General features: G+C 40.0%; 1 protein-coding gene across 8 annotated transcripts in view; it reads left to right on the top strand.

The window, feature by feature from the left end:
* BOD1L1 (biorientation of chromosomes in cell division 1 like 1) overlaps positions 1-11,105 on the top strand; it is a 37,808-nt gene extending 26,703 nt beyond the window's left edge. For 5 of the 8 annotated variants that reach the window (XM_061469334.1, XM_061469315.1, XM_061469308.1 and 2 more), the window contains 8 exons: positions 859-934; positions 1,015-1,049; positions 2,999-3,044; positions 6,107-6,141; positions 6,255-6,339; positions 6,790-6,943; positions 8,562-8,705; positions 9,910-11,105. In XM_061469334.1, coding sequence (XP_061325318.1) covers positions 859-934; positions 1,015-1,049; positions 2,999-3,044; positions 6,107-6,141; positions 6,255-6,339; positions 6,790-6,943; positions 8,562-8,705; positions 9,910-10,018 — 684 coding nt within the window. In that variant the 3' untranslated portion in view covers positions 10,019-11,105. Of the gene's footprint in view, positions 1-858; positions 935-1,014; positions 1,050-2,998; positions 3,045-6,106; positions 6,142-6,254; positions 6,340-6,743; positions 6,944-8,561; positions 8,706-9,909 lie in introns of those variants that run through there. The other 3 variants (XM_061469324.1, XR_009746220.1, XR_009746222.1) reach the window with 3 other exon arrangements.
* Positions 11,106-26,120: the final 15,015 nt, after the last annotated feature.

The following is a 26,120-nucleotide window of genomic DNA, read 5'->3' as shown; positions in this document are numbered from 1 at the left end:
ACAGATAAATTTGTTGCTGACCCCTAGAAATGGACACAGTTCTCATAAGGACGTTGGGTTGTCATTTGGGGTTTGGGTTTTTTTCGCTTCTAATTTGGAAGTGGAAGAAAAGTTAAAGAATAAATTGTTACATTTGTTCCCTCAAAGCTTGGGTTACTAAGATCTGCTGTGGGAGGAGACATCACTAGACTTCAGTAAATGCTGAATGAGGGACTTCATGTTCTTTCCTTGTAAACAAGAGAAAGTCTTGGGATTTTGTGATCCGAACATCTGATCATATTCAGTGCTTAAAGTTATCTTTCAAAGCTTAAACTTGAAAGTAAGGGGCTTTTTTTACTAAAGGCCTTGTTTTTATAGAGAATGTCACTAACCTGTATATTGGGATAGCTAGGATGTTGGCTGTTTAATTGCACTTGCTCAACTCACCTGTTATAAGATGTAGCCTCTGTCATATGCTATTTTGTTAAAGGGTCTCACAAGGTATAAAGTTTGCTGTTCTTGTAAGACTGAAAAGATGTGTTTGTGAGTATATAGAGTAAGCTAGCGGTATTTGTGAGATCAAGTGATAGAGTTGGGGGAAAGGAGGCAGAAGGCACTGTCTTGTCAGGCATGCTTTGTGCCTGAGGCCAGCCATGGAGAATGTGGTATAGCAGAGAGTTGTTTCATTTCTTTTCAGCTCCATCAGTGGATTTCGTAACAGGCAGTGTCTCTTCCTGCCTCATCTATATTTTTCAACTGGCAATCACTACTTCTGCCATTATTCCATTATGAAGTCAGCAGCAGTCTTTGTATTATATTGCTCAAATGCTAAATGACAGTTACAGTAACTAGAATATTTTTGTCCTATACTTTTAATAGGAAAATCAGCCTGTGATAGTGAAACGGAAAAGGGGAAGGCCTCGTAAATACCCTCTTGAAGCTGTACAGCCTGGTGGTAAGTAGTTCGTAATGTCCTTATGTCAGAACAAGGAAAATAATGACATTCAAGTTCTGAATTCATATTTCTTCCCTCAGGTGGGGAGTCAAAAGCTGATATGAGCACTGGGAATGTAAGTGCCTTTATTTTATTTGGGTGCATTTAAACACAGTAATTCAAGAGTCATTTATTTGTTTAACAGTTAACAGTATTTCAGAAGTATCTTATGGAAAACTTGGTAACTGAGTTCAGTCTAAGCAAACAAGGACTATTAATAGTATCTCCTAATATAATTGAACTTTGTAAGTAAAATAGACTATTAAGTTGGAACATAGCAAATAACAGGATCAAATTTAGTACAACATACTTAATACAAATCCAGGTGTTAAAATGGCTTGCAATATACTTGTACACAGGGTGAAATTCTGATTGTCTTTTAATTTGTGCTGAGAGTAATTTTGGCCTGAAGGGAAAGGGTGTGACTTTTTTTCAAAAACGTGACATATTTTCCTATACTGAACCTATCATATAATAGCTCTTAATATCTGTAAAATGAAGTATTGTTTAATGCAGTTTTATTACCTATATTAGCATGTATACAGCTCATTGAAAGGATAGAGATGTGAGTGGTAGTAACTTCAGAGCTCATAAAACATACCTCTTTGTTTTAAAGCTCAGCAGTACTTTTATTTCTTAACCCCTGTTAACTTTTATTTCTTAACCCCTTCACTGCTAAGAAGGTACTCTGTTGGGATTGTTTCTGGAATCCAGTTGGATTACAGCACAGGGTAGTAATGGATTAGCCATATTTGCATTGTATGACTAGTTGATTTATTCTGGTGGAAGGCTTCTCTGTTGGGGATTCCTCTATGTAAGAATCAATGTTACTGCATAGAAAAGAGGTGATTTTAAAAATGAATCTGTAATGGAACTTGAGTGTTCTGTCTGCCTGCCCAGTGACGCATCAGGCATGGCTGTTGGAAGTTTGGGAAGTCACCTAGGCTATAGATAGCAGGAGTTCTCTCTTGTCCCTGCTTGTTCCGTCCCTGCAGCATTTCAGGCAGCCCTTTGAGTCCTGTCCCTTCTGTGGGTCTGGTGGAGCTTTGTTTCACAATTCCTAATCTTTCCTAATCAGTTCTTCCTATCCCTCTTCTCCCCAATATTAATTTAATGAAATGTAATTTGGATTGGTGGGGGGGTTGGGGTTTTTATTTTGTTTTATTCGGAGAAAGGGAGGCTTGTTGGGATTGGTGTTTTGTTTTTTTTTAAAGTCCCCCTCAGAAATAGATATACCTTGGCATCCTCAGTACTGGAACAAAATCATCTTGTTCTAGTTATTTTAAAGCTCTTGTACTTCTCAGTGATGACTGATTGGTGTGTCAGTCAGTTACAGGCTGGCTCCAAGAGGAGCGATATCTGCCCTCCATCTGAGACAGTGGTTCTGTAAGGTGAGATATTATCTTTGTATGACAGTTTCCCCTAGGCTGCTTTGAGAACATGTTGCTACTTCAAAGGAAGTGTAGACATCCCAGTGTAGTTGTTCAGTGATGAAAGCAACTGGATTTTTTGGACTGTCATCATAGGAGGTTATGCAATTATACATGGCTCTTTCTGCATCTGTATAAATGCAATATTCTGGTGATACATAACTCTGCAAATGTATATGTGTCTGTATGTGTCACATAAAGTAACTGCACTAAACTTATTCTTGTATTGCTGATAATTACATTTTCAGAAATGTAGATGATTGAAACTGCTCTGAACTTTGTCTTTTATTGCAGCAGCTATAGTGTCAGTTAGGTTACTGCAGCTGCCATGTTTTCTTTGGTTTATAGGCTGATTTGACCCGCTGCAAATTTTGATCATAAATGGAAAAACGCATGCTACTGTTAAGAAACTCAGTGCAAACTTTCTGTATGCTTACTAGAATGATCATGGGTTCTAGATATGCAGATATGTCCTGCTATGAATGGGAACAAGTTTCTGTGTTTATGTAATACAATCCTAGGTTTTTCTGACTTTTCTTTTTTCTTTTTTTTAATTTAAAAAAAAAACACTAAATTTTTTTGTTTTTAATTTCAGCTGCAGTTTCCTATCTTGGCGAATAGAGTTAAAACACCTCAAACTGGTAAGCAAATGATATCTGCTTTAACAAATAAAATAAATGTGAAAGAAATAGAAAATCATACACATTCTTCATAAGCATCATCTCTGGCAGTCAGTACTATCAGTGTGGAAAAACAAAGCAGTGAAGACTTGTCCCTAATTCCTACTGAGTTTTTAATTGTAAAAATGAGCGGCTTGATAACACTAATTTCAAAGATGCAGCTGCACTGTTAGGTGCTAATTAATGCATTGCAGAATATACTAATAATTATTTTATGTGGATAAGCATATGGCAGAGCTTCAGAGGAAGGTAGGTACCCCATCAGATTGGTTCCCATTTCTGTTTGCTTTCTTTCATACAGCAACTATCAATCACACTTAATACATTAACTGCTTCAAAATTTGGAATTCTGTTCAGTCAGTTGGTTTATCTGTAGATAGGTATCTGAAGAGCTTAGTGATAGTTTGAGGGGATATTTCTTTCCCCTTTCACAACTGCTTTAAGATTTTAGACCATTGCTTAACTTTAGGCAGAAATGTACTTTCAGTGCTTCAAACTGCTATCAAGTGAGATACTTTTCTAGTCCTCTTCCTGTTCAGACATCTGTGATTTGTGAGAGGGCAAACTGTGGTGAATTTTAGGTGGCATAGTCAGTTCTTTGTGTGTATGGAGTCTGAACTGCACTGGTTGAATGTTTAAATGTGTCTGTCTTTATTATGGCCATTCATAAAATAGACTTGAAAATCCATTCAGGAAGCAGACAGACTTGAAAGGCAGGTTAAAAAATGGCTTGTAAACAAATACAAACATTCATGCAACAAATCTGGAAAAAAACAAGTCTTCAAATCTTCTGCAAGTTTCCAAAAGTTCAGGTTTCTGCAGAGAAAATAATCTGGCAGCACTGCACATATGGGCTATTTCCCATTTTCTCAGCATCTGTTAAAATGTCAGCTTTAATCCATATGCTTCAGAATTGTCTCTGGAGAGTTAGCAGTTTGTGTGATGCTTGGTTTCTGTCAACTGCAAAGGGAACAGACAAGAATGTGAGAAAGGTGTAAAAGTGCGTTCTGGTTTGGTTTTTGTTCAAAAGGATGGACACCTGACTGCGTACATAAAGCTTAATTTAGCATGTTAAGTAACATCTAATTTTCCAGGTAAAAGGCTGCTGATGTCACAGCAATTTTAAGAAGAGTGTATAAAGTGGATGAAATGTCTTGTTAAATTTTTCATCATATGTTAGTATTCATGTGAGAAAAGGGGTTGAAAACCCCTGGCAGTGAAAAGAAAACAAAGTGGAATCTCTCTGTGCATTTCACTTATTCTGGTAATTTCTGGATGTTCTGCATAGCCAACCCTTGTTTGCTATGGTGACAGACTTGCATGCAGAGTGGGAAGCAAAGAATTTCTTTTCAGTCAGTACAACTTGTGCAGTTAAGAGACATCTAGCTTCTGAAAGCAGCATCCTCCTATAACACTGACACTGGACTTGAAAATAAAATTGTTTTGCACTAATCAGTGGTTGCTTTTACTACTAAAAGTCAGTAAGATTTTTAGATACTATAGCTTATTATTATTTCTTTATATATTTATCTTTATTTATGTATTATTTATCTTTATTATATTTATCTTGAGGCAAAGGTACTACGTTTTCACAACCTAAAGAAAGAGTTGTGTCTATCAAGAAAGGTGTGTCTTCTAGTTACATATTCTTCAACCAAAAACCTTTTTGCTGCAACTTTGCCAAAACATACTAGAATTTTGTAGTATGTCTTTTGAACACAACGGAAATGTTGGTTATATGTTAGATTTACTTTGTGTAAAATACTTAATACATTTGTCAGTCCTCTTTTGTTGCATTTCTGTATTAAATAGTTAAATATCTGTGTTTTATTTCATTTGCTTTCATGTAAGTTTTTCCCTATGGCCTTAAAAAGGGAACTCCAAAAAGCACGTGTGAAATCAAGAATATCTCTCTGCTCTTTGAGATCTGTTTTTGATCCGTTACATTGATGTTCTTCTATTTATTCTACCAGTCTGATTGGTGATGGGTTTAGAGTTGGTGTCGTCTTGTGTACCTTTCAGAACACAAAAATAGGCAGCAATTTTATGGCAGGGGAAAGAGATATAAAATTTGCTTTCGCTTAAGTTGCTTCTCTCCTTCTATTGCTAAGGATTTTTATCCTTGCAGTGTTGCACATAATTCAGTTTGACAAAGTTCAAAAGCTTTGAAAAATAATCCCTTTGTTATCAGAGTTAGTAAAGGTAGAAGTGGGAGGCATCTACTGTGGAGAGAGATCAGGTTGAAACGTGGATCATAGGGGTTATAAATGCATTTTCACATGCACAGGCCAGTCTTTAAGAAGCACTGAACTGGAAGTAGGAAGTACTTCAGCAGCAAAAGTCATGCTTAATAATTTGCATAGGAGGTATTAAACAGGATTTAAAGATTGTCCTTTTGAGCTACAGCCATCTTGGTGCTTCACTACAGGAGTAGTTAAGTACTAGACACATTGCCTGGAGGTACCATGTTCTTGGAAACTTTTGGACTTGAACAAGATCTTGAGCAGTATGATCAGATCTATTAATTTAGCCATGCTTTGAACAGGAGGTTGGACTAGATGAACTCCAGGACCTCCTTCCAAACTAAAATTTTCTGTGATTAATAACAATCATAGAATGGTTAGGGTTGGAAAGGGCCTTAAGATCATCTAGTTCCAACCCCCCTGCCACGGGCAGGGACACCTCACACTAGGCCATGTTGCCCAAGGCTCTGTTCAGCCTGGCCTTGAACACTGCCAGGGCTGGAGCATTTGCCACTTCTTTGGGCAGCCTATGCCAGTGTCTCACACAAGTTAAAAGGGGTAAGTCACTTTTGCTTTTCCATTAAAACAAAACAGCATATGCCACAAAGCAATAAATGTCAGCCATATAAAGCCTTACTACAAAAAAATAAAACATAAAATTAATCATTGTCCCAGTCTCTGTTATATAGCAAAATACAACAAAGCCATGTTCTAAATTAGATAAAAGCATTAAATGTTCTGTGATGTTTACATGAAGTTTTGTTCTTTCCTTCCTTTTAGGTACAGACATATCTAATAAGAAAGAAACAACAAATGTAAGTGTACTCTTCTTAATTTGTATGTTTATAAGCAGCATGTAGGGAAAAATGTCTGTCTTCTATTTAAATTAAACTGTTCTTGCCTTACGTGCTTCCTTTTATTTTTTCAGGAAGAGGAAGCTGAGAAAGCAGAAATGATTGTGCGTAAAAGGGGAAGAAAGCCCAGGCGTTCTCTGGTTCCATCAGAGGAATCTGGTAAAGGAAAAAAAAGAAACTGTGCTATTCCTAACAGAATGAGAGGATATTACTGTGCCTTTCTGTTTACTAATAGCAACAAGATAAGCTTTACTCAATTTTCCTTTCTTTAGGAAAAAGCATTCAGTTACATCTAGTGTAAATATTATGTAAATATGTGTAAATTGCTGTAATTTCATGTCAGAATTACTACATCCCAGATCTTCTATAAAGCCTCATGAATTTTCTATGAATTCTGGCTATGAGCTGCATAAGTAAACTCTGGTGAATGTGTTAGCAAGGTTAAGTCAAACAAGTGTGAATTAAAAATGCTGAAGCATAAAGGAAATGGAAAAGTACTTATTTAAAGTGGGATTTGTGAATAGAATACCTTTTCTAAACTAAGCATCCATATCCTTTTGGAGGACTTCTGGAAAATTATAGCACATGTGTAAAATTTTACATGGACAGAAACACCGGAGCCTGAAAGAAAACGTCGGAAATTAACATCTTCTGAAGATGAACTTAAAGAGCAGGAGGAAGGAGAGGAAGAAGATGGTGAGGAAGATGATGAAGCACATTCCGGGGCCACAACAAGATCAGCCACAAGATTAGAAGCTCAAAGGTAACTGTCTGTGTGTAGAGACCAAAGTAGCAAGCTTTTTCTGCATTGTTCTCAGTTGTTGTGGGGGTGTTCAGAGGGTTTGTTTGTTGCTTACCTCTTCTTAAGTTGATGAGAGCTTCCCAAGTAATTTTGATTAGATTTCTAGTACCGCTCTTCTAGGTATGAAGAGACAAAAGGGTCGTTGGAAGATGTTAGGTGCTCAGTAGACAGACTTAGATATGTCAGTAGGTAAGAATTGATCCTGTTGTCAGTCTTAATCCTAGTGATGTCTTGAAAGTTGAGCCTGAGGACACTTAGTTCTGATAGGTTAAAAGAGACTTCTGACTTGACTCCAAATCACCATTTCATTTTTGGAGTTGGAACAAGGTGGAAAATATAATTATCCAGGTCCATTTGTTTTTCCAAGTATTATCCAAGTTAAAAACATGAATCTACAGTATTAGAGGATTTAATTTCTAGTAAGTGATCTGAATGCTCCTTGTACTGCAAAAGATCAGTGTGGTAGCAAGAGTTTTGTTTTCAAGAAGCTGTTTTTCATCTCCCTTAGCGTAACTGCCTTTCTTTAGGATATTTGTTGTGGAAGCGTAGATCAGTATCAGCTTTGAGAGGTTCTAATTCATATTTCTGCTTTCCAGAAGAGGACTCCAGGCTTTTTTTTTTATGTTCCCAGTGTACATTCACCGGACTTACTTCATACCTAATGATATCATAATATATGTTGGCTATGGGGCTTATTTGAATCACTATCCACAGCATGCTCTTGAATTCATAATTTCAGAGCTAAATCAGAAAGTACTTAAGTAGTCTTCATTTAAATAAAAACTGTGAAGGTTTACTACTGCCAATTAGTAAGCAACAGTTTTGCTTTGGTAAAGGCAAAGGGACTTCCTTTAGTCTCATGTAAAAGTTTAGATATTAGTGTTTTCATTCTGATTGCTTGTGGAAACATCAACCTTTTTATTTATAGATTTGTTTGGATTTTACCTCAGATTTCTAGTACTGTTTTTTTCTAATGAAGCATCTCAAGGTGCTGCAAACAATCTGCATTCTATAAGCAGCATTTGGGAATAATTCTGTGGAAGGGTCTGCATCTTAATCTTCAGCATTGCTGGGTTATCAGTTTTTCTGACTTAAGTAACCTGTTTTGCTAACTATGAAGTTGATCTCCAGTAACGAGTTCTTCATACTGCTGAACTGGTGGATGCTGAAGTTAATGAGTTTGTCTTTTACACTCGATAAGCAGGTTCTCTTTGCTGCTGCTGCCGTTGCTGCTTTTGTTTTAAGACTAGCACTTCAAGCTATTTTTTTTAAATACGGATAATTATGTACCAGAATTATTGCAGTTTGCAACTAGGTTTTTTATTTAGTTAAATATTGTCTGTGAAGTAGCCTTTTGATGCTACATTTGTTACAAAAATGCATGTTCAGTGTTGCAGTTTGTCATCTCAAAGCATTGCACATGGTTTGGGCTTTTCTTTTCCCTGTTTCTTTTGGCAACTTTGATCTACTTGTTACAAATACTGTGCAATCTATATTTTCTGCACTTGGAATGCAAAAAGAAATTGACTTAGTAAAAGTATTTTGTTATATATACATTCATCATTCTTTTGTATTACAGAAAGCAGCCCAGCAAGCCAACCACACGTGCAACTTCTAAAAGCAGCAGTCCAAGTTCAGTTTCTCCTAAAACCCGACAGAACCTAGCAGCAAAAAAAAGATCTCCAAGTGACTCAAAAGTGAATAAATCTCCTTTGTTGACGCAGTAAGTATTGAAGTTGAATCCTCTTACATTACTTATTTTGGAAGCCACTACATTGATCCTTTCTTTATATGTAATGTACTCCTTCAGAAAGCTGAACAGCAGTATAGTTTTGCTCTGTTCTGTTATTTTGAGATGCATAAAAGCTTTTAAAGGATTTTCTTCTGTTTACGTCTTTTTCTTGCTTTCTTTAACATTCAAAAGACTTAGATTATTTTTTTTCTTCTTTCATCCTCAGAAACCTCTTGGGAGAATCTTAAAATGCTGTTATGCAGCGTTTTAACTTGAGCTGTGATTCTTTCCTGAATGGGAGGAAGAGCAGCTGTAGTTGAGGTTAAAGCAACATATGATGACATGATTCTGGCTTCAGAGGTCTTTCTAAGATCAGCTGATAAAAGACTCTGAGAGTCTTTGTATCAGGTTTTGAAAATATTTCCCTTTCCCTCTTTTCCCCTTTTTAAAGTTGAGATCACAGTGTAAAATCCCAGGGGAGTAATAAGTGTGATGCATGGTTGCTATTCATCTTGTAGTTTACCTGTAAAATGGGTTATATGCCAAATACATTTAGCTGTCATCCACTCTGAAGTGTGACAATGTCTTCAAACTGAACCTCAGGAACATGTGTATCGTGCAGTCACTGATCAACTGTCACAGTTAACCTCATGTTAATTACTTTGCATGGTTATGAATAGCCAAGAGTTTAAGCCACATTTACAACTGATTGCAGCTGAAATGTGGTGGGCTTATATATGGATGCTTAAATAGAGATGTGATGTATGGATGCTTAAGTATATACATGATATTTGCCCTTTACTCCCCCTTGTGTATGCAAGACTTAAGCCACTATTGCTATTATCTTTGTGAGACAGGGTTACAAGAGAATGTATTTCATTATATTCCATTATAATCCACAAGTCTTTCCAAAAGAAAGTGGAGGAAGGAGGAGAGCTCCTTCTACACCCAGAGCACTCTCCAACATAAAGAATTAGTACCAGTATCTTGCTAAGATACGATGCAGATGTGCAAGGTCTCCCTGTGGTCTCTGCTGGTATATAATGTCTTAGTAGTAAACTTTTAAGTAACATGTACTCGTCATTCATCAGAGGCGGACAGTTAAGTTCTGTCCTCCAGACACCATTTTGCCTAACTACCCTTTCTGTTTTACAGGTCCTACCATTGTTTAAATAATTATTAATATGTTTTTCAGGTTAAAGGCGCAGTCCAACAAGCGTAAAAGGGAAGACAGCCCGACAGTGGTACGGAGAAAAAGCCAGCAGAAAACAGAGGAGACGCCGGTGAAGAAAGCAAAACGATAATTTTTACCAGCTAGTACTGCTCATGGAAGAGTCAAAAAAAAAACATCTGTGCTTCTATTTTTTTTAAAGCAAAGGGATTTGCACGTGCTTGTTTCAAAGCTCTAAGTTAATCAATGCAGTACTTTTAAGTTACATTTTAAACAGCTTTATAAACTATTGTTTATACAGAATATTATGTACATTTATTTCAGATGAAAAATAAGTTTACTTTGTATCTGAATGAAAAACAAAGTAGTTATATATTTTATCACTGACTTGGAAGGTTGGAGTTTCCCAATGTGACATGCTAATGCAGATGCTTCCAACTCATGAGGCACCCCTGGGCCTACTAATACACTTTGTACATAAACTTGTAAAAATAGGTTGTATTTTACTCTGTGTATGAATCTAATCGACGATGAACATTTTATTTATTATATGGAAAGCATTGGTCTGTAAACTTTAGTATATACCTTAGGTTTTTTTAATTATATATTTTACATTCTATGCAGACGTTGGTAGGAAACTTCCCCTCCACTCCCCCAGGCTGTCTAGAACCTGAAGGTCTGTCAAATCTGCTCAGACAGTTGGTAAAGTATTTTTCTCGCATGCATTAAAGTGTAGTTTAGCATAGTGAAAGGGACCGGGCTCCTTTCTGTTCACACTTGTGACAAAGTATAAAATTTAAAATGTAATCTGAACTAGATTATATTTTTACTTGTGAATTTACTACCAACTGCAAGAAATGGAATAGTATTAGGTTAGGTTCATCCAGTCAGCCAACACTACCCTGAAATGAAACAGTTTTATTTTGCAACTAAACACCTGTTCTTTCAGTATTTGTCTTTTTCAACAAAGAGGGACCCATTGAAATCAAATGTCACTTCTTAACTGTAGAGCGTCAGCATTTTATGTTACATTTTATACACAGGTATTAAAAAGAAAAACCTGGTATTATTGCCAGAATCTTTTTTTAATGTATATTAACTCTGGTAAGAGCAAATGTTCAAGTGAAATTGTATATAAAGTTAAACTTTTCTTATGATCAAATGTGTCTCTTGTTATGATGTGATGAGTTGCCAAACAATCTGAGATTATTTTAAGTGTTCTGTTGATATTCTGGTTTATAATTAAAAAGGATTCTAGGGGGTTGGGGGTTTACTTTTTTTTTCTTTTTTTTTCTTTTATTTTACTTATTTTTTGGTGAATTTTTTTTGAACTTGTAAGGCAGATGTTTCCGTCAGATATTCTGCTTGGTTTCTTACTGAGATTTTTATATAAAAACTATAAAATGTTTGCCGAAAAAAACCTCTGAGTTGCCCTATTTTATTATCCTTTCATTATATTGCTGTGGACCTTGGTTTTACGGGTGTATTTGGATGGAGTCGTATCTGTAAGCTTTACCTGATTAGTGTCTTTAAAAGTTTACAGGTGCTTATATTCTAGGTTATATGAACAGTAGGGAAAGGACCAAACTACCCAGCTTAGTACACTATAAAAACAGGTGTACACGTTTTTCTTAAAGAAACTTGAGTCTTAAAGAAAACCTCTTTGCTCTGAAAATTAACTCCTTTTGGTTTCTGCCTTAACTCTGGCACCATACTAATACATACCTTGCTAACATGCTGCTAATATATACCTATATATTACTAACACTAACGTTTCTGCACTTCTTCTTATGCAGTTGTAGGATAACTTGAATCTTTTCCTTTAATTTTCCTTTTCTGCACTTTGCCCCCTGCAGTATGCATAGACCAAAACTAGGTTTCCTCTCTGCCTTTGTTCTGTAAGGCTAAATAAGATGAAGTGTTTGTTTTTTCAATTGGTACTTTTCTATACTGTCATATTTGGAGTCCCTCCCTGTCCCGGTAGAGACTGCTCAGGAGGTTCCTAAGGAAGCCCCCCACTGGACTGTACGTTGTTACCATTTATTCTTCTCTCTTCTGGTAGTATCTATCCTCCCACAGTACAGTTTGTGTTTGCCTATTTCACAGGCACATCTCTTCCAATGGACTGTAATGATTGACAGAGCTCCTACTTCTGTTGGATCCTCTTGACTATCTGTTGTCTAATGATCTTGGTAGAGAAATACAACCCTGAAGATGAATGACAGTCTCTTGGATCTAACCTCCTAAGTCTACTATCCTTCCCCTTAGGGATAGATAACATTTAGGAAAATCCTGTTGTGTATGGAATGTATCTTTGATCATTTATTAAATTATGCCAAAATATGAAGGTGTTAAAGGAATTAGCTTGCAGCAGGAGAGCCACTTCTGCTTAAGGGGAGGGGAAAAATATGCCAGTTCCACAAACTTTCTAACTTGTGCACACTTCACTCACTTTATGGTTATGAGAACAGCTTCTTGTTTCATATCAACAAAACAGATATTTCTGTCAGGCCACATCATTGTCAATCCACGTTTAGATTTGGGGTTTTCTTCTTTGCTTAGGAGTTTCAAGGGCCTGTCACCTGAATTAGTATTACACTTTATAGGTACAGCAGTGGTCTGCTGTATTTAAACATTACTTGGGCATAGAAACTGTAAACATTCGAAGTCTTTTGTACGCTCTGTCTCCCAGATCCCTTCCTGAGCACAAGGAACAAGATGGAGCAGAGAAATATTTTAACCTGGGATGCAGCAGGAGCCACACCCATCTTGTTCAGAAGATAGGTTTGTAGTCTAATTAGAACCTTGATAGCTGTATAAAGCAACTGTACTTTCCTTCCCCCATGCAGGAAAACACGACTGTTCTTCACTGATGAAACAATGCCATGAACATTTTTAATGGAGATATTTGCTTAAACCAGTTTCTTGCAACCATTAGTGCAAGAATACAGCTACCCTGCCACCCAAATAAACCCCAGGCAAGTGGTTTCAAAATTTATTTATGTTATAGGGGCTGGTTTTAATTCAGTTCCTTCTCTTGGAAGTGATTCATTTCTCTGAATGTTAAAATATTTGTGTGAACCAGAGCTATCCTGGTGGAAGATGGAGTCCAAATCCCCCTGCTGAGTTTTACAGAACAAGAACTGTACCTAGTTGACTGTTGGCTAGTCTTCAGTATCCCTTCGTATAGTCTCATGCATTCTACATAAAGATTATTTACAGTTCCTCACTGTCTTCAGCCTATAATACTCTGAGGTTATCTACTATGTTGATTTTTAAATTGCATAAATGGATTTTGTTTGGTATGGGGTTTTTTTGTTGTGGGTTTTTTGTTTAAACCAACTAAAGAGTTGTCAGTGAAAAATCATTTGAAGTTTTCATTTTGGATAGGATCTGGCAGGCTCTGAACTCTTGCGTCTGGTGACATTTCCCTCTAGAATCTGATCCAAAGTCAGTAGGTGCACTCAGCAGCTGTGGCGAAGTTTTTGCTGATGCTGACAGATCTCTGAATACCTCAGTTTTCTGTTCCAACGGCTCCTCTAGTAATACATCTACTTCTCAGGTGGTTTCAGTGGTTGTTCTGAGTCTGCTGCATCCATCCCAAATACACATGTCCGCTGTTTCTCCTCTCAACCTGTTTTCCGAGAGCATCACGTACAGAACAACCTCTGGCCCCAGTCCCTAGGAGGCTGTGTACTGTCCTGAGCTGCCTTCATTGGTCTGGTAAAAATCTGTACCATAATGCTGCAACCAAGAGCAGCAAGAGCTCCTGGTCACCCTGACAATCAATAGCCATACACTTGTGATGCAAGTCCAATACAGGCTGAGGTGTCAGCACTAAAGGTGGTCAAAGTCTGATATTGGTATCAGGTTCTGCAATGGGAAAAGATCGTTTGCCAACACAAACTTTTTTCATTCCTTGCTTTGGAAGAGTTAGCAGAACCTCTGGTGGTGCTGAGAGTCACTGGTGTGAAGAGAATTGCTGCCCTGAAGCTGGGATATGAAGAGTGACTTCCACACATCCTTCCAAAGCAGTGTTTGATTTCCTTGAAGCTGTACCTGTTATATTGCAGAGTTAATTTAACTGGTAAAGTTTGAAGTCATTCTATGTGAGATGTTTCAGTTTTAAGATTTAATGTGAATATCTTAACAAAGGTGACTGCATATTCATCTGACATGCTTACTCCCAGCTCTTGATAACTTAGGTGTTCTCAACATTGCCTGCTCGGTCATTTAACGTACCCGCTCAGAAGAGTGTTACCTCCATGATTTCAACAGCCTTCCATCTATTTCATTTGCTTGCAGCTTCTGTTCAAAGGAAATTGCCTGTGTCAGCCATCTGCAGATTTTGGCAATTTGTTAAAGATGGTGTGCTTGCTCCTTCCAGTAGATTCCTTGTCCCAGCTATGTATGTCACACTCCATTACTTCCATCAGCTTCTCAAGAATCCTGGGCCTGTTTCAAGCAGGGTGTTTTTTTCTACTAAAACATGGAAGTTCAAACGCCAAGGAAATTCTATCTACATTATGGTCTTTGTTTCCAGATTCTGTTGTTTCACCAAAATTCCTTGAAAGACTAGTTCTGATTTAAACCCCCCTTCCTCTTCCAAATACCAGCTTTATAGCTCTTATCCTTGCTGGCTTTGTGAATAGAGTCCAAAAGAAAGAAAAAACATAATAAACATGAATGTCTCTCTAGGAGTCCCTAGATAGCTGTATTTAAAGCTAGGAACATCGCGCTCTTGCCAAACAACCAGGGAAGGAAAATATGGTTTGAAATGGCCATAACTTAATAGGGAAGGAATAGGGTTTTGGCTCTGACTGTGCAATTAATTAGCCAAGGGTAGGGGTTTGTGGTCAGGCTGTGACTGCAAGGGCACCTTTCACTTCCCCTCTTCTTCTGCCCGTCGGCCAGTGTCTTCCTCTGTTAGTGTTGAATTGTACAGTCCCTGCTGGACCAGGGAGCCTGATATTTCCTCTACAAAACAGAACTGCAGATGAGTTTTTAATGCTGTCACTTTTCTGTTGATGAGGCTGTGCATATACTGCTGCCTGCCATGCGGCACAGAGGGAATGTGGAATCACCCCTCCATTCTACCATGGATTTGGGTACACTTATGTTCATCATGGAGGAACTCCAGCAACCCTCACACGCATTAGTAGTAGCTCTGTATCAAGTAACTGGTGTATAAGTGGACAGTAAGCTGATTTGTGGGCTTTATCTTTTCCTAGTGACGAAACAAGGAGGCTTCTTGCAAGCATGGATTACCAACTACTCAGGGATTCTTGCTGTCTCCTATGTCCCAAGGAGAGCTCATGCAGCTTTTGAAAGCTGAAGACAGACAAATTTAGATGATAAAGTAGAGATGAAAAGCAAGTTGTTCAACATCTTTGTCGCTGACATGGACAGTGGGATTGAGTGCGCCCTCAGCAAGTTTGCCGATGACACCAAGCTGTGTGGTTCAGTTGATACGCTGGAGGGAAGGAATGCCATCCAGAGGGACCTTGACACACTTGTGAGGTGGGCTGATGCCAACCTCATGAGGTTTAACCATGCCAAGTGCAAGGTCCTACACCTGGGTCGGAGGAACCCCAGGCACAGCTACAGGTTGGGCAGAGAAGAGATTCAGAGCAGCCCTGCAGAGAAGGACTTGGGGGTGCTGGTTGATGAGAAAATGAACATGAGCAGGCAGTGTGTGCTTGCAGCCCAGAAAGCCAACAGTATCCTGGGCTGCATCAAAAGGAGCATGACCAGGAGGTTGAAGGAGGTGATCCTGCCCCTCTACTCTGCTCTCGTGAGACCTCACCTGGAGTATTGTGTGCAGTTCTGGTGTCCTCAACATAAAAAGGACATGGAACTGTTGGAACAAGTCCAGAGAAGGGCCACGAGGATGATCGGGGACTGGAGCACCTCCCGTATGAAGACAGGCTGAGAAAGTTGGGGCTGTTCAGCCTGGAGAAGAGAAGGCTGCATGGAGACCTCATAGCAGCCTTCCAGTATCTGAAGGGGGCCTATAGGGATGCTGGGGAGGGACTCTTCATTAGAGACTGTAGTGATAGGACAAGGGGTAACGGGTTAAAACTTAAACAGGGGAAGTTTAAATTGGATATAAGGAGGAAGTTCTTTGCTGTTAGGGTAGTGAGGCACTGGAATGGGTTGCCCAGGGAGGTTGTGAATGCTCCATCCCTGGCAGTGTTCAAGACCAGGTTGGACAGAGCCTTGGGTGACATGGTTTAGTGTGAGGTGTCCCTGCCCATGGCAGGGGGGTTGGAACTAGATGATCTTAAGGTCCTTTCCAGCCCTAATTATTCTATGATTCTATGATTTTAAGTACTGAAAAATCATTAGAAGTATTGTGCTGAGACTGCTGACCATAATGTTACTCACCCCGTGCTGCTGTTTGCTTAGCTTTTGGTTATGAAATGTTCACAGGCACCGGCATAACTCTGCTTTAGAGTTAACTGTGAATGTGAGGCGCAGGTGTACTGTGGTTGTGCATCTGTGTCCCCACCATCAGCACCCCTTATCAGCAAGCTAAGGTAATGCAAGAAACTGTCAGAGTTCTTGATCTCTAATGTCACCAAATACATTGAAAATAAATATAAATATATTACACTGAGGTAATATAAACCTTTCTGTCAGTCATGAGTTCAGTTTGCATATTACACACCTCCTGCATTCATGGTGAGCTCTGCTTTGGGCTTTTCCTTGTGGAGGGACAACATTTATATGTGGCTCCAAGTAAGCCACACAGGAAGTCAGCTCTTTCCTGGGAATAAAGCTAAAGAATAAAAAGCTCTACCAGGTATTTTAGAGTAATTTGGGCCCTCCCTCGCTGCAAACCACATGAATGGACTAAAATTCAGCTGTATTTTAGACATGGTCCCTTTGCTAATCAGACAACCAGAGAGCAATGGGCACTGGCTGTGCCTCTGTGCACGTACTGAGAATGTAATTGAGAATAACAGAGAATATCAAAGCTGTCAGTCCTACTGTCAGCTGGACAACTTAACATTCTAATGATGTCTCTTTCTTTTCTAGATTTTATTGTAACATGTCACACATGATATGTAATGGTTTATGTAAGTCAACAGATATTATGGTGAATGAATAAAGAGGAATACATAAGAGAAATACATGCATGAAGTTCCAGCACCAGTTCTAGTATATAAATTTAAAAATGTTAAATAGTCATTCCTGCTGTGGTGCCCAAAGCAAGCAGAGATCTGGAATGTGACTTTCCTTTCAGACAATAATAAGTTCACTCTGCTCTTTTTATATAAACAAGAGCTAAGAATTGCTCAGTAATATAGTGCTTATTTAACTCTATTCAGCTAGGAGATTTCAGGCTAAGTAAATAGGTAATATAAGGCCACTTAAAAAGAAATTCAACTCATCATAAAGCTTATTTCAACTGATTCTGAATTTAGAGCTCTATTCACACCCCAAGCACAAGAAACATCTATTTGAGGAAGCTTTAATAAAAGTAAAACAGAACTTCCACACTCCTGGGTGCAATTCCAGTGAGATGCCAGCTCCTTTTCCATATCATAGAGGGCTGGGACGTGGAGGCCGGACATGAAAGTGGAAGAGGGAAATCACTAGGGATGTGCATTGAGGGCTGCTGAGCCCGGGGCAGGCGCTGAGAGGTTGTACACTTCTCCTTCCCAGCTTCCTACATGGTAGGAGTGATGGGAGTGCCAAAGAGGGGGCTGGAGGTTGTAATGAGTTGGTTCATTTCTTTATGAAGGTCCAGCACCAGCACTGCCAGAAGGCAGCTGCATGATAGCCACTCTCCTGGGGGAGGTAAGGAGTGGCTGACCCAGCGGACAAGTTGCTTCAGGTAATACCAAATATGCAATGTCTAACCAGATCCTACAGATAATGTCGGATTAATGGCAATCCCCATGTCACCTCTCCCTTGTTGCTTTTAGTTTTAGAACAGTTTTCCTAACCTGAAATTCTCTGTTGCAATTTATGCCATTTGTTTCCTGTATGACTGTGTATCTTTACAGCAGCTAGCCACCTCCTTGAAGATGCCATTTTGCTTAATCTAGTTTCATTACTTTTCTGTATTCAAAACTCAAAGCTGTTTTTGTTCTCAGCTTTCAGTGTCTCATAGGCTTGCTTTCCTCACTAAAAAAGAAAAAAGAAGAAAAAGAAAAAAGAAAAAGGAAAGGAAGAACTTGAAAGCCTCCATTTAAAAAGAAGCACAAAGTGAAGTTTTCTTCTGTTTTGAAATAAACACATAGAACAAGGAAAGTTCTGCATAAAAAAATAAAAATAAAAAAATTAAAATTAAAAGGTGCTTGCTTTCCCCACTGTTAAGACATCTGTGATTGTTTTTCTCACACAAAGGTTTCATATTCTTGCCCTGCGGTCAAGCTTTGCAGGTATACGTTAGTTTGCCATAGCCAGGAGCTAACAGACCAAGGAGCCTCTTCAAGTGTAGCCAAGAAAGGAGAAAGGCAGCTGTGCCATATAACACATTCACAGAGCTTTACTGTTACATGTTGCTAGCTTCATTTTTCTGGCATGAACAAAACTCTGTCCAGTTGCCATTATACCCTCATAGATGCTCAGACAATTTTCTTGCATTTTCAGAACTAGGGAAGTTTTGCTTCTGAAAACAGCGATAGCCTCAGGGTGTAATTGCTGAGTACTTAAAGTACAATTGGATATTTGCTGCTATGATTATATACGACAATGCCAATAATCCAAAGTGGAATAATCCCTCACAAGCGAACACAAAGAGAAGCAAATGCTACCGCAGTACTGGATGTGGGGATGTGTTGTGCTGAGGCGCTCCATAAGACAGAGAAGGAAAATTTTCATTCCTTCATAGCAGTCTCCCTTTTAAGACAATAGCAAAATCTTGTTGGGGGGTTGTATTTCACTTAATTCATTTAATCCTTCTCTTGGGGCTGGTCAATTGATTTCTTGAGATAATGGGATTGTCCAAAGACACCAGTGAAGAAAGGGCATCCTTCCCAGATCTCATTCTTCTGCTCCTCTCCCTCTTTTCACACCTTTCTCAAATTTTCTTAGCTTTTATCACTTTAGAAATACTGGGGAAAGGACTGGCAGCTTTTAAAACAGGGAAAGAAGTTCAATTACTTTTGTTTTCACTCAAGGGCATCAGACTTGAAACAGTCCCTCTGCACCAGCTCTTCAATTTTCATCGACCAGGGGAGAGAGATGGTGCAAAGCCAAAATGCAGCGTATCCATTGGACCAATATTTGCTCTGTGCTCGCCCAGCAGCTGGAATACTGTGTCTTGGTCTGGTTGGGATCTGGCAAGGGTGAATATACTAAAATATAATGAGAAAACTTTCAGCTTATTCCAATACTCTGTTGGGGCCAGACTTGTTACAAATGAGAGGTGAAGGTGCTAGTGGGGCTGAACTCCTTGGAAGTGTGGCTGCTTTGCCAGTAAGGAGGCAGCCTTTTCTCAGCAGGGCTGATGTTCCACTCAGGTGGGTTTGAGACCTTCCCAACCTTCTCCCACAGCAAAATGGCACCTATAAGGTGAGTAACTTGCCTGACTGCGCAGGAAGGCCAAATTGTGCATGCTACAGAAAGGGAAGCCCATTCTCAACTACATGCATCAGCCCTATGCCAGCATATCAGCAGCCCTATCAGCATGCAGGTCACTCAGGAAGCTTTGGGGCAAATCGTGCAAATCTGCTCTAGAAAAGCAACTGCTGGGCTGCAGTTTGGTTGGAAAAATGTTTTCCACACAGAGATAGTCCTAAAATAGCCACTAGATGGCAACTGGTGCCTGCCAGGTAGCACAGCGGGCCACCTGCGCGGTACACGCAGACACGACCGCGGAGATGGATGGACCCAGAGCCTGGTCCAGGTTAGACCAGACCCGAAAGGGCTCGGCAGAGGAGCAAGGAAGCATGACATCGTCTTGGGGCCACCGCTGCTGGGCATCCCTACCTGCCCATCCACCAGCTCCTCCTGAGCAATGTGCTGCATCAACATAGGCAGGATGCCACCAGCTTCAGCAGGGATGCCTTTGTTCGGCTCTCTATATACTGTATAGCATACCACACATAGGTCTAAATCCATCAAGTGTTATGTTTACAGATACAATATATGCATGTTAAATTCCATGTAACGTGGGTCTCTGTTTATACGTCAAACTGCTTGAGAAGCAATGTATTTAACATTTTTTTCTCAAGTGTAACAAGTTAGATTTGGAGGTTTTTATGATCCCAGACCAACCCCAGACCTCCTCGTTTCTCTCATTTTCCAGCCCCCTGCTCCTAGCACTTTTTCGGTGTAAATCCCTCCACCCTCACTTCTCATCTGACCTGTCTTTCACTGCTCAGTGCCCATTTGTTCCCATCTCATGCATTACAATTCCCTCACAAGGTCCATGTCAGCTCTAGATTCTTCCTGCCTTTCCTCTCCTGCCTTCCTTTTTCTTTCCCTCATCACTTTGTTGCATACTCCTGGATCAGACCAGACGTGAGCTCTCCCTCTGCCACTGTCTTCCTTTTATTTCTTTGGAAGTCTTTCCATCAGCTCTATTTTTGCCTCCTCTCAAACTTCTTGAAATGACCAAGAATTTTTATGGATGGACAGACTGACATCCAAACACGTCAGACTCAGGCGAAGGGGCCTTCCTGTTTACTCTTACTAGTCATTAAGAGGAAAGATGATAGGAGAAGTTGTGAAAATGTTGAGTACAACAATTACAATCCCCTTTTCATAAGCCATTCTTATTCCTCCATTTAGTTTCCTATTAACTCTGATGTGACTGGAATCAGGTTCCCAGGACCCAGCAAGCAAGAACTGGGACAGAATCAACATCCAACAGCAGCTGAGCCAGCAGGTGGGAAAATAAATCCCCTCTTGAAAGAAATCATCAAACACTCTTTGCATCTTGGAGAAAATGCTCAGGGGATTTCTCTGTGCAGGCTGGGGTCCAGATGCTAGGGCACATGTTAAGGGATGCTCATCAAAGCTAGCTACAGCCAATAACATCCCAGGATTTTCATGAGCTGGTCTTACCATGAGGCTCAGAATCAACACTTCTTGAAAAGGAGTTTATTAAATGCAAGAGTTTGGGACTGTGATGTTCATGAGAAATACCACTACCACATACCATGTCCAAAGAGCTAGGGCTATTGAAATGAAGCGATGCAGAGTTTCCTGTCATGACATTGATTTGGAGATGACAGGCTACTTTTCAGCTCCACAGCTGGTAGTCTTGTATTGTCCTCCCTGAAAGGATCTCACTGTCTCATTATCTAGGTGTTCTGATATTTAATATTCCCTCTGTAAAAGCAGCTGTTGCCTTATACGAAGGCAGTTCCCGTGATCTGATCAGGCCTGCTTCTGAAGTCACCATATATTAGAAAGTAGCTCCAGGAGCTGTAGTAGTGCTCCTGGCCATATGCAGACCAAGGAGCAAGGCTTTTGGGGTTTGAAGGTGGGCGCTGTTCCATAGCCCCCATGGACTGCATGGATGTCAGCTCTTGCCTCCAGCATGCTGCTGCTCTTCCCACAGTCTGCCAAGAGTTCTCAGGGTCAACACACCTTATAGCTGCAGAGGTTTCTTACCTTTAGCTCTTGAGGAGCCACTAAAGCAGCTAAATTAAACTCTGTGAATGATATATGAAGGTCCTTTAGCCTTTGGACAATTTCTTTACCTTCCATGATAACTATGTGTAAGGTCAGAGATATGAATATCAACATGGGCATGACTGGTTGGTGTGCATATATATCATTTGTGTTTGGGGTGTTCAGTCAACCAGACAGTCATGGGGTAGTGCATGGATGCTAGACTAAAAGGGCTTTGTTGCATATTCCTCAGAAGACCATACTGCACACAGCATTTTAAAGCTATGAAGCATAACACTTTGCTTTACGAAGAGCTGTATTTCCTGATAAAGGAGCATATCTAATGCAAAACAACACATTGCCCTGCACAACCCTTCTCAAAAGGAGTTCCTTTGACACAGAGGTGTTGCACAAAGTGTGATCTGTGTGAAAGAAATACAGCCACACCAGAAGTCCTCCAGAGAGATAGAAGGACAGTTGATAGCAACATTCTTGGCTGAAGACTGGGTTTTGAAGCTCCCTACAGTCAGCAGTCTGCCATGGTCCTGTAAGGGGCTGGAACGCTGAGAGTACATAGTGAAAAACGTGGGTGTTTTAATCAACTGTTATAAAATACAGACAATACTATAAAGCACCAGAAGGCCACACCACACACTGCCTTCTTTCCAAAGCAGGGAGAGCAGAAAGTTCTCATTCCTCCTGCCAAAAATAACCTCATCCATAGCGCAGGAAATCACAGCTTGCCATCTTGAAAGTATTACCAGAATGTCTTTCCAGCCAGCACTCCTCTGCCTTCCCGTTCCACTTGCAGGCAGATTTCTGCATCCCTTTGTTGCAAAAAAAAACCTGGAGAAATAAAAGGACTTCCTCAATTTTCCAAGGGATTCATAACTAATGTTCTGTCTACCCTCTAGTCTGGTCCCTCTCACATTGCAAGTGTTCCACTAAATCACAGGAGACCTTTAGTACTGGAGACTTCTTCACTCTATTCAAGCAGCAGTAGGTGCAAACTGCTTTTGTCATATTACACGTATTTATTCTTTGTCATCTGTTACCTGCCTTAATATGTATTTCTGCTGTTAGGTAAATGCTAAATGTGTCTGGCTAACAAATTGTAGAGAGAGCTACTGCTATGACACTGTCATAGAGTACTCTGAGAATGCAGTCAGTCTGTGCTCACCTCGACACCATAAAAATGCTCAGAAGGAGACAACCTATATCTTGTATTTTATTTACCTAATATATTACCTAATATTTACCTCATATATTTATTTACTTAAATTTAGGTAAAACAATACTAATGAATACAGGAATCCTGACAGAGAACTGAGTGTCATAAGGACAAGATAGGGTGCATATTTGCAGTCATCTATAATTGACATGTTCAAAGTCTCTGTTCTCTAAGATGCACACAGAATATATGAACAATATCTGTATCTGCAGACAACTTGTGTCATGTTTGCTAATTTTCAGGCAGCCAATTTAAATTAGCATGTGAGCTGAACAAAGCAGAGTCACTAATTTATTTGTGAGGTTTATGTAAGTGTTTGTGTTCTCTCTGAGCAAGCCAAAAGAATTAATGATTTAATGTAAAAGCTGTGTTCAGATGAAATGTACAGTCACTGTGCATACAAAATCACTGCCAGTGGAAACAATTCACACAGTGAACCTGCTAACTGCCCTAACTTCATAAATGCAACGCTGGATCCAAGTTCTCTATGCTTAAACAGCTTAGCTTGGCTGCTCCACCATGGGTTATGGGGCATGGATCGCAGTGAGGCCACCACCATGGCCATTGAGGCAGCTGCAGGTGTGGAGTTCCCTGTCACACAGCATGTGGAACTGGGGCCTTGTTTTCCATGAGAGGTGTCAAAAAGCTCCTACAGAGGGAGGAGTCCTTTCAGAGAAAGGAGCTACCACGAGTGAGATGCTCAGCATGAACTGCCTCTCTTCCTTCTCAGTTCAACAGAAGGATGGATGCTCCCAGGAACTCAACCAACCACCCTGTGCAATTACCTGGTGAACTCACACCTCTGATTTCTCTTCAAACACATGAGGTCAACCACACAGCCAAAACAGGATGGATGTACCACGATTCTCATCTCTGCACCTGAGTCCAGCACTGGAGCTCCCGAGTCAGATCTGCTTCTCCGAGCAGCCCACACTGCACACAAGAGATCACCAAAGACCTGTACAGAAATGCCATTCCCACTTCCTTCGGTTAAGCTTCCTATTCAGTGTGAGGAGGATGTGAAACAAATGAGTCCTTGATCTCAGGTTCTGGAATTTTTGGGTAATTGGGGATCTGTGTAAGTTTATAACAGGTAAGTCCCAAACACTCCCAGATATTACTTTTGGTGGGTGCCTCCTCCTGATATGAATAATAAAGACAGAGAAGAAAAATTAATATAAAAGGACTGTTGACTTGCTATCAATAAAGATGTGACTCTTAGACAAAGGTGTGAAGTCACTTTGTAAATGTAAACAGCTCCAGTATCCTGAGAAGCCGGCAGGCTTACTTGATTTACCTAAGTGTCAGAAGCAATAAAAATATTTAAATATTAGCCATTGATTTAATTACCAAGTTAGTCCATCACACGTGAAAAGTGAGCTCAACTATTTCAAACCAAAAGTAGGAAAGGTTATTACCTATTTATAGACTGAGGAGCAATGGTAAAGGAAACCTGGACTTCATATGATGTTGTACCAAATAAACATCAAATGATTAATCTGTGCTACGAGTGTTCTTAAAAGCCCAGAGACTTGTACAAGGCAAATGCACCTACTGTAATATGGTGAATGTTCATTTAAATGTTCTAGTAAATAATAAGGAAAAAATCAGAACAAGCTGATAGATCAGATACTGTACAGATGACTCACACATATATTACCCTGGCATAAGTCATTCAATCTGTTTCTACTTCCATTTTTCTATCAGAAAGTGCAAATTAATAGACTGCCTTCTCCTTTAAAAAATGCTTGAAACAGATAAAAAGCTAAATACAGGGGCTAAATGTTACACTAATTTTTTCACAGAAGAATTCAAAAGCTTTAATTAATGACTATAAAATGCATCTGGCCATTTGGATATGCTGGTTTGCTGTTCATTAGTAAATCAAATTAATCTTGTCCAGATTGTATTTCTGTGCTACAGATAAATACATCAGAAGATGAGGACTATGTTGCCATGTACTGGGGTAGTAGGAAATTGGGCATGAAAATAAGGAAAGAAGCAAAAAGAAAAATCCATTTCAAAGTTGGTGTGGCCTGAAGGTGTTTGTGGGACGAGGCTCAGTGTGAATGCAGCTCATGGCCTCCTGGCACCATGCAGCAGAAACAAGTGCACAGCTTCAGTCTTTCTTTGGAGTGTGATGATTGGAGAGCCCTTACATCCTTTTCTTTTCAGGTCTTTCGAGGAGGAATAATTCCAGAGAAAAACTGCCATGCAGTGAGTCAGATGTTGGTAGTTTTGTTTTCATGGTTGGTACTCTGCATGCTGACCCTTCACTTCTTACTTGGGGTTACTTGGTAGCAACCAAGAAACAAGAAGGTGATTTGGATAGGTTTTCCCAGAAATAGCATCTCTGAGCAATAAAACTGGGCCAAGCTGTGTCACTGTATATACGCAACCAGCAAGATTCAAGTGTTCCTTTCAGTTTGGTTCTAAAATCCTACCAGAATGCCCGTGTTTGAGCCTTGCAGCTCAAAGGACACAGGCTTTTCCCTGAATAAGGAATATGAGCAGAGAAGGGGAGTGCAAACCAGCTATTAAAACCTACTGAACTAATTTGCTAAGAGGCTGTCAAAGTTCTCATTGTCAGTATTACATTTGCACATTCTCCGAGTTTAATATTCAGTTGGGTACTAAAAATCATTCAGATTTTTCTCTCAATTGTAGGCGGTGTATCCCCCTCTCACGAGTCTGGAAGCATCTTGGAGTTGACATCTCAGCAGCAAAACAGGATCCTGATGTCAACAGCAAAAAGCCACTTGAAGGCTGAGTGTTACAGCAGTTACTTACATGAGGTCCCTTGTGAAATGCAGGGAGAAATCCTGCTAGTAACTTGTTTTAGAGATGCACAACTGTCACCAACTGTGTAGCTGTGGTTACAGTTGCTTGGAAATATATTGTTATTACCTAAGGAACGGAGTCAAAACCTGCTCAAGTACAGACGACCTGAGGTTTTCCTGCAAAACCAGCAAGTTTTCCAGGACGTATTCATGTGCCTTGCTTCACAGCCAGAGGAGCAAAGCCGAGGTAAAAGCCATGAACTGAATCTTCCCCAACTGTCACAGGGGTTTGAAATTCCTTCTGGGAGAGAGCATTGTTTGTACCATTTGCCGTCTTCCACCTAAGCCCCTGGAAGACACAGTGGGAGACTGCGATGATTTGCATCCCTCTGTGTATATCAGGAGGCAAACTAGGAACAAGTCTGGGAGACAGCTTCTGTCTAGGAAAAAAGAGACCACCTCTAACTGGCTATGGCAGAGGTCTTGTCTACGAACACCACTGCAGGCTTTGGGAAGTGCTGCCAAGAGAGCAACAGCATGGGGTAGCCCAGGGCCTGAGGAGGGAGAGCTCAGGGGACAGACAGTCGGGATAGAAGTGGAACTGAGCTGGCATGGCTCTGCTTGGGAGCTGGCACACGGAGCCTTCT

Source organism: Pezoporus flaviventris, unplaced genomic scaffold (genome assembly GCF_033815535.1).
Source record: "Pezoporus flaviventris isolate CSIRO_AGI_PZ_B2104156 unplaced genomic scaffold, CSIRO_AGI_Pfla_v1 ptg000002l, whole genome shotgun sequence".
Classification (NCBI taxonomy): Eukaryota; Metazoa; Chordata; class Aves; order Psittaciformes; family Psittacidae; genus Pezoporus; species Pezoporus flaviventris.
The sequence above is the reverse complement of the archived record's forward strand: the minus strand, read 5'-3'. Positions and strand labels throughout refer to the sequence as shown.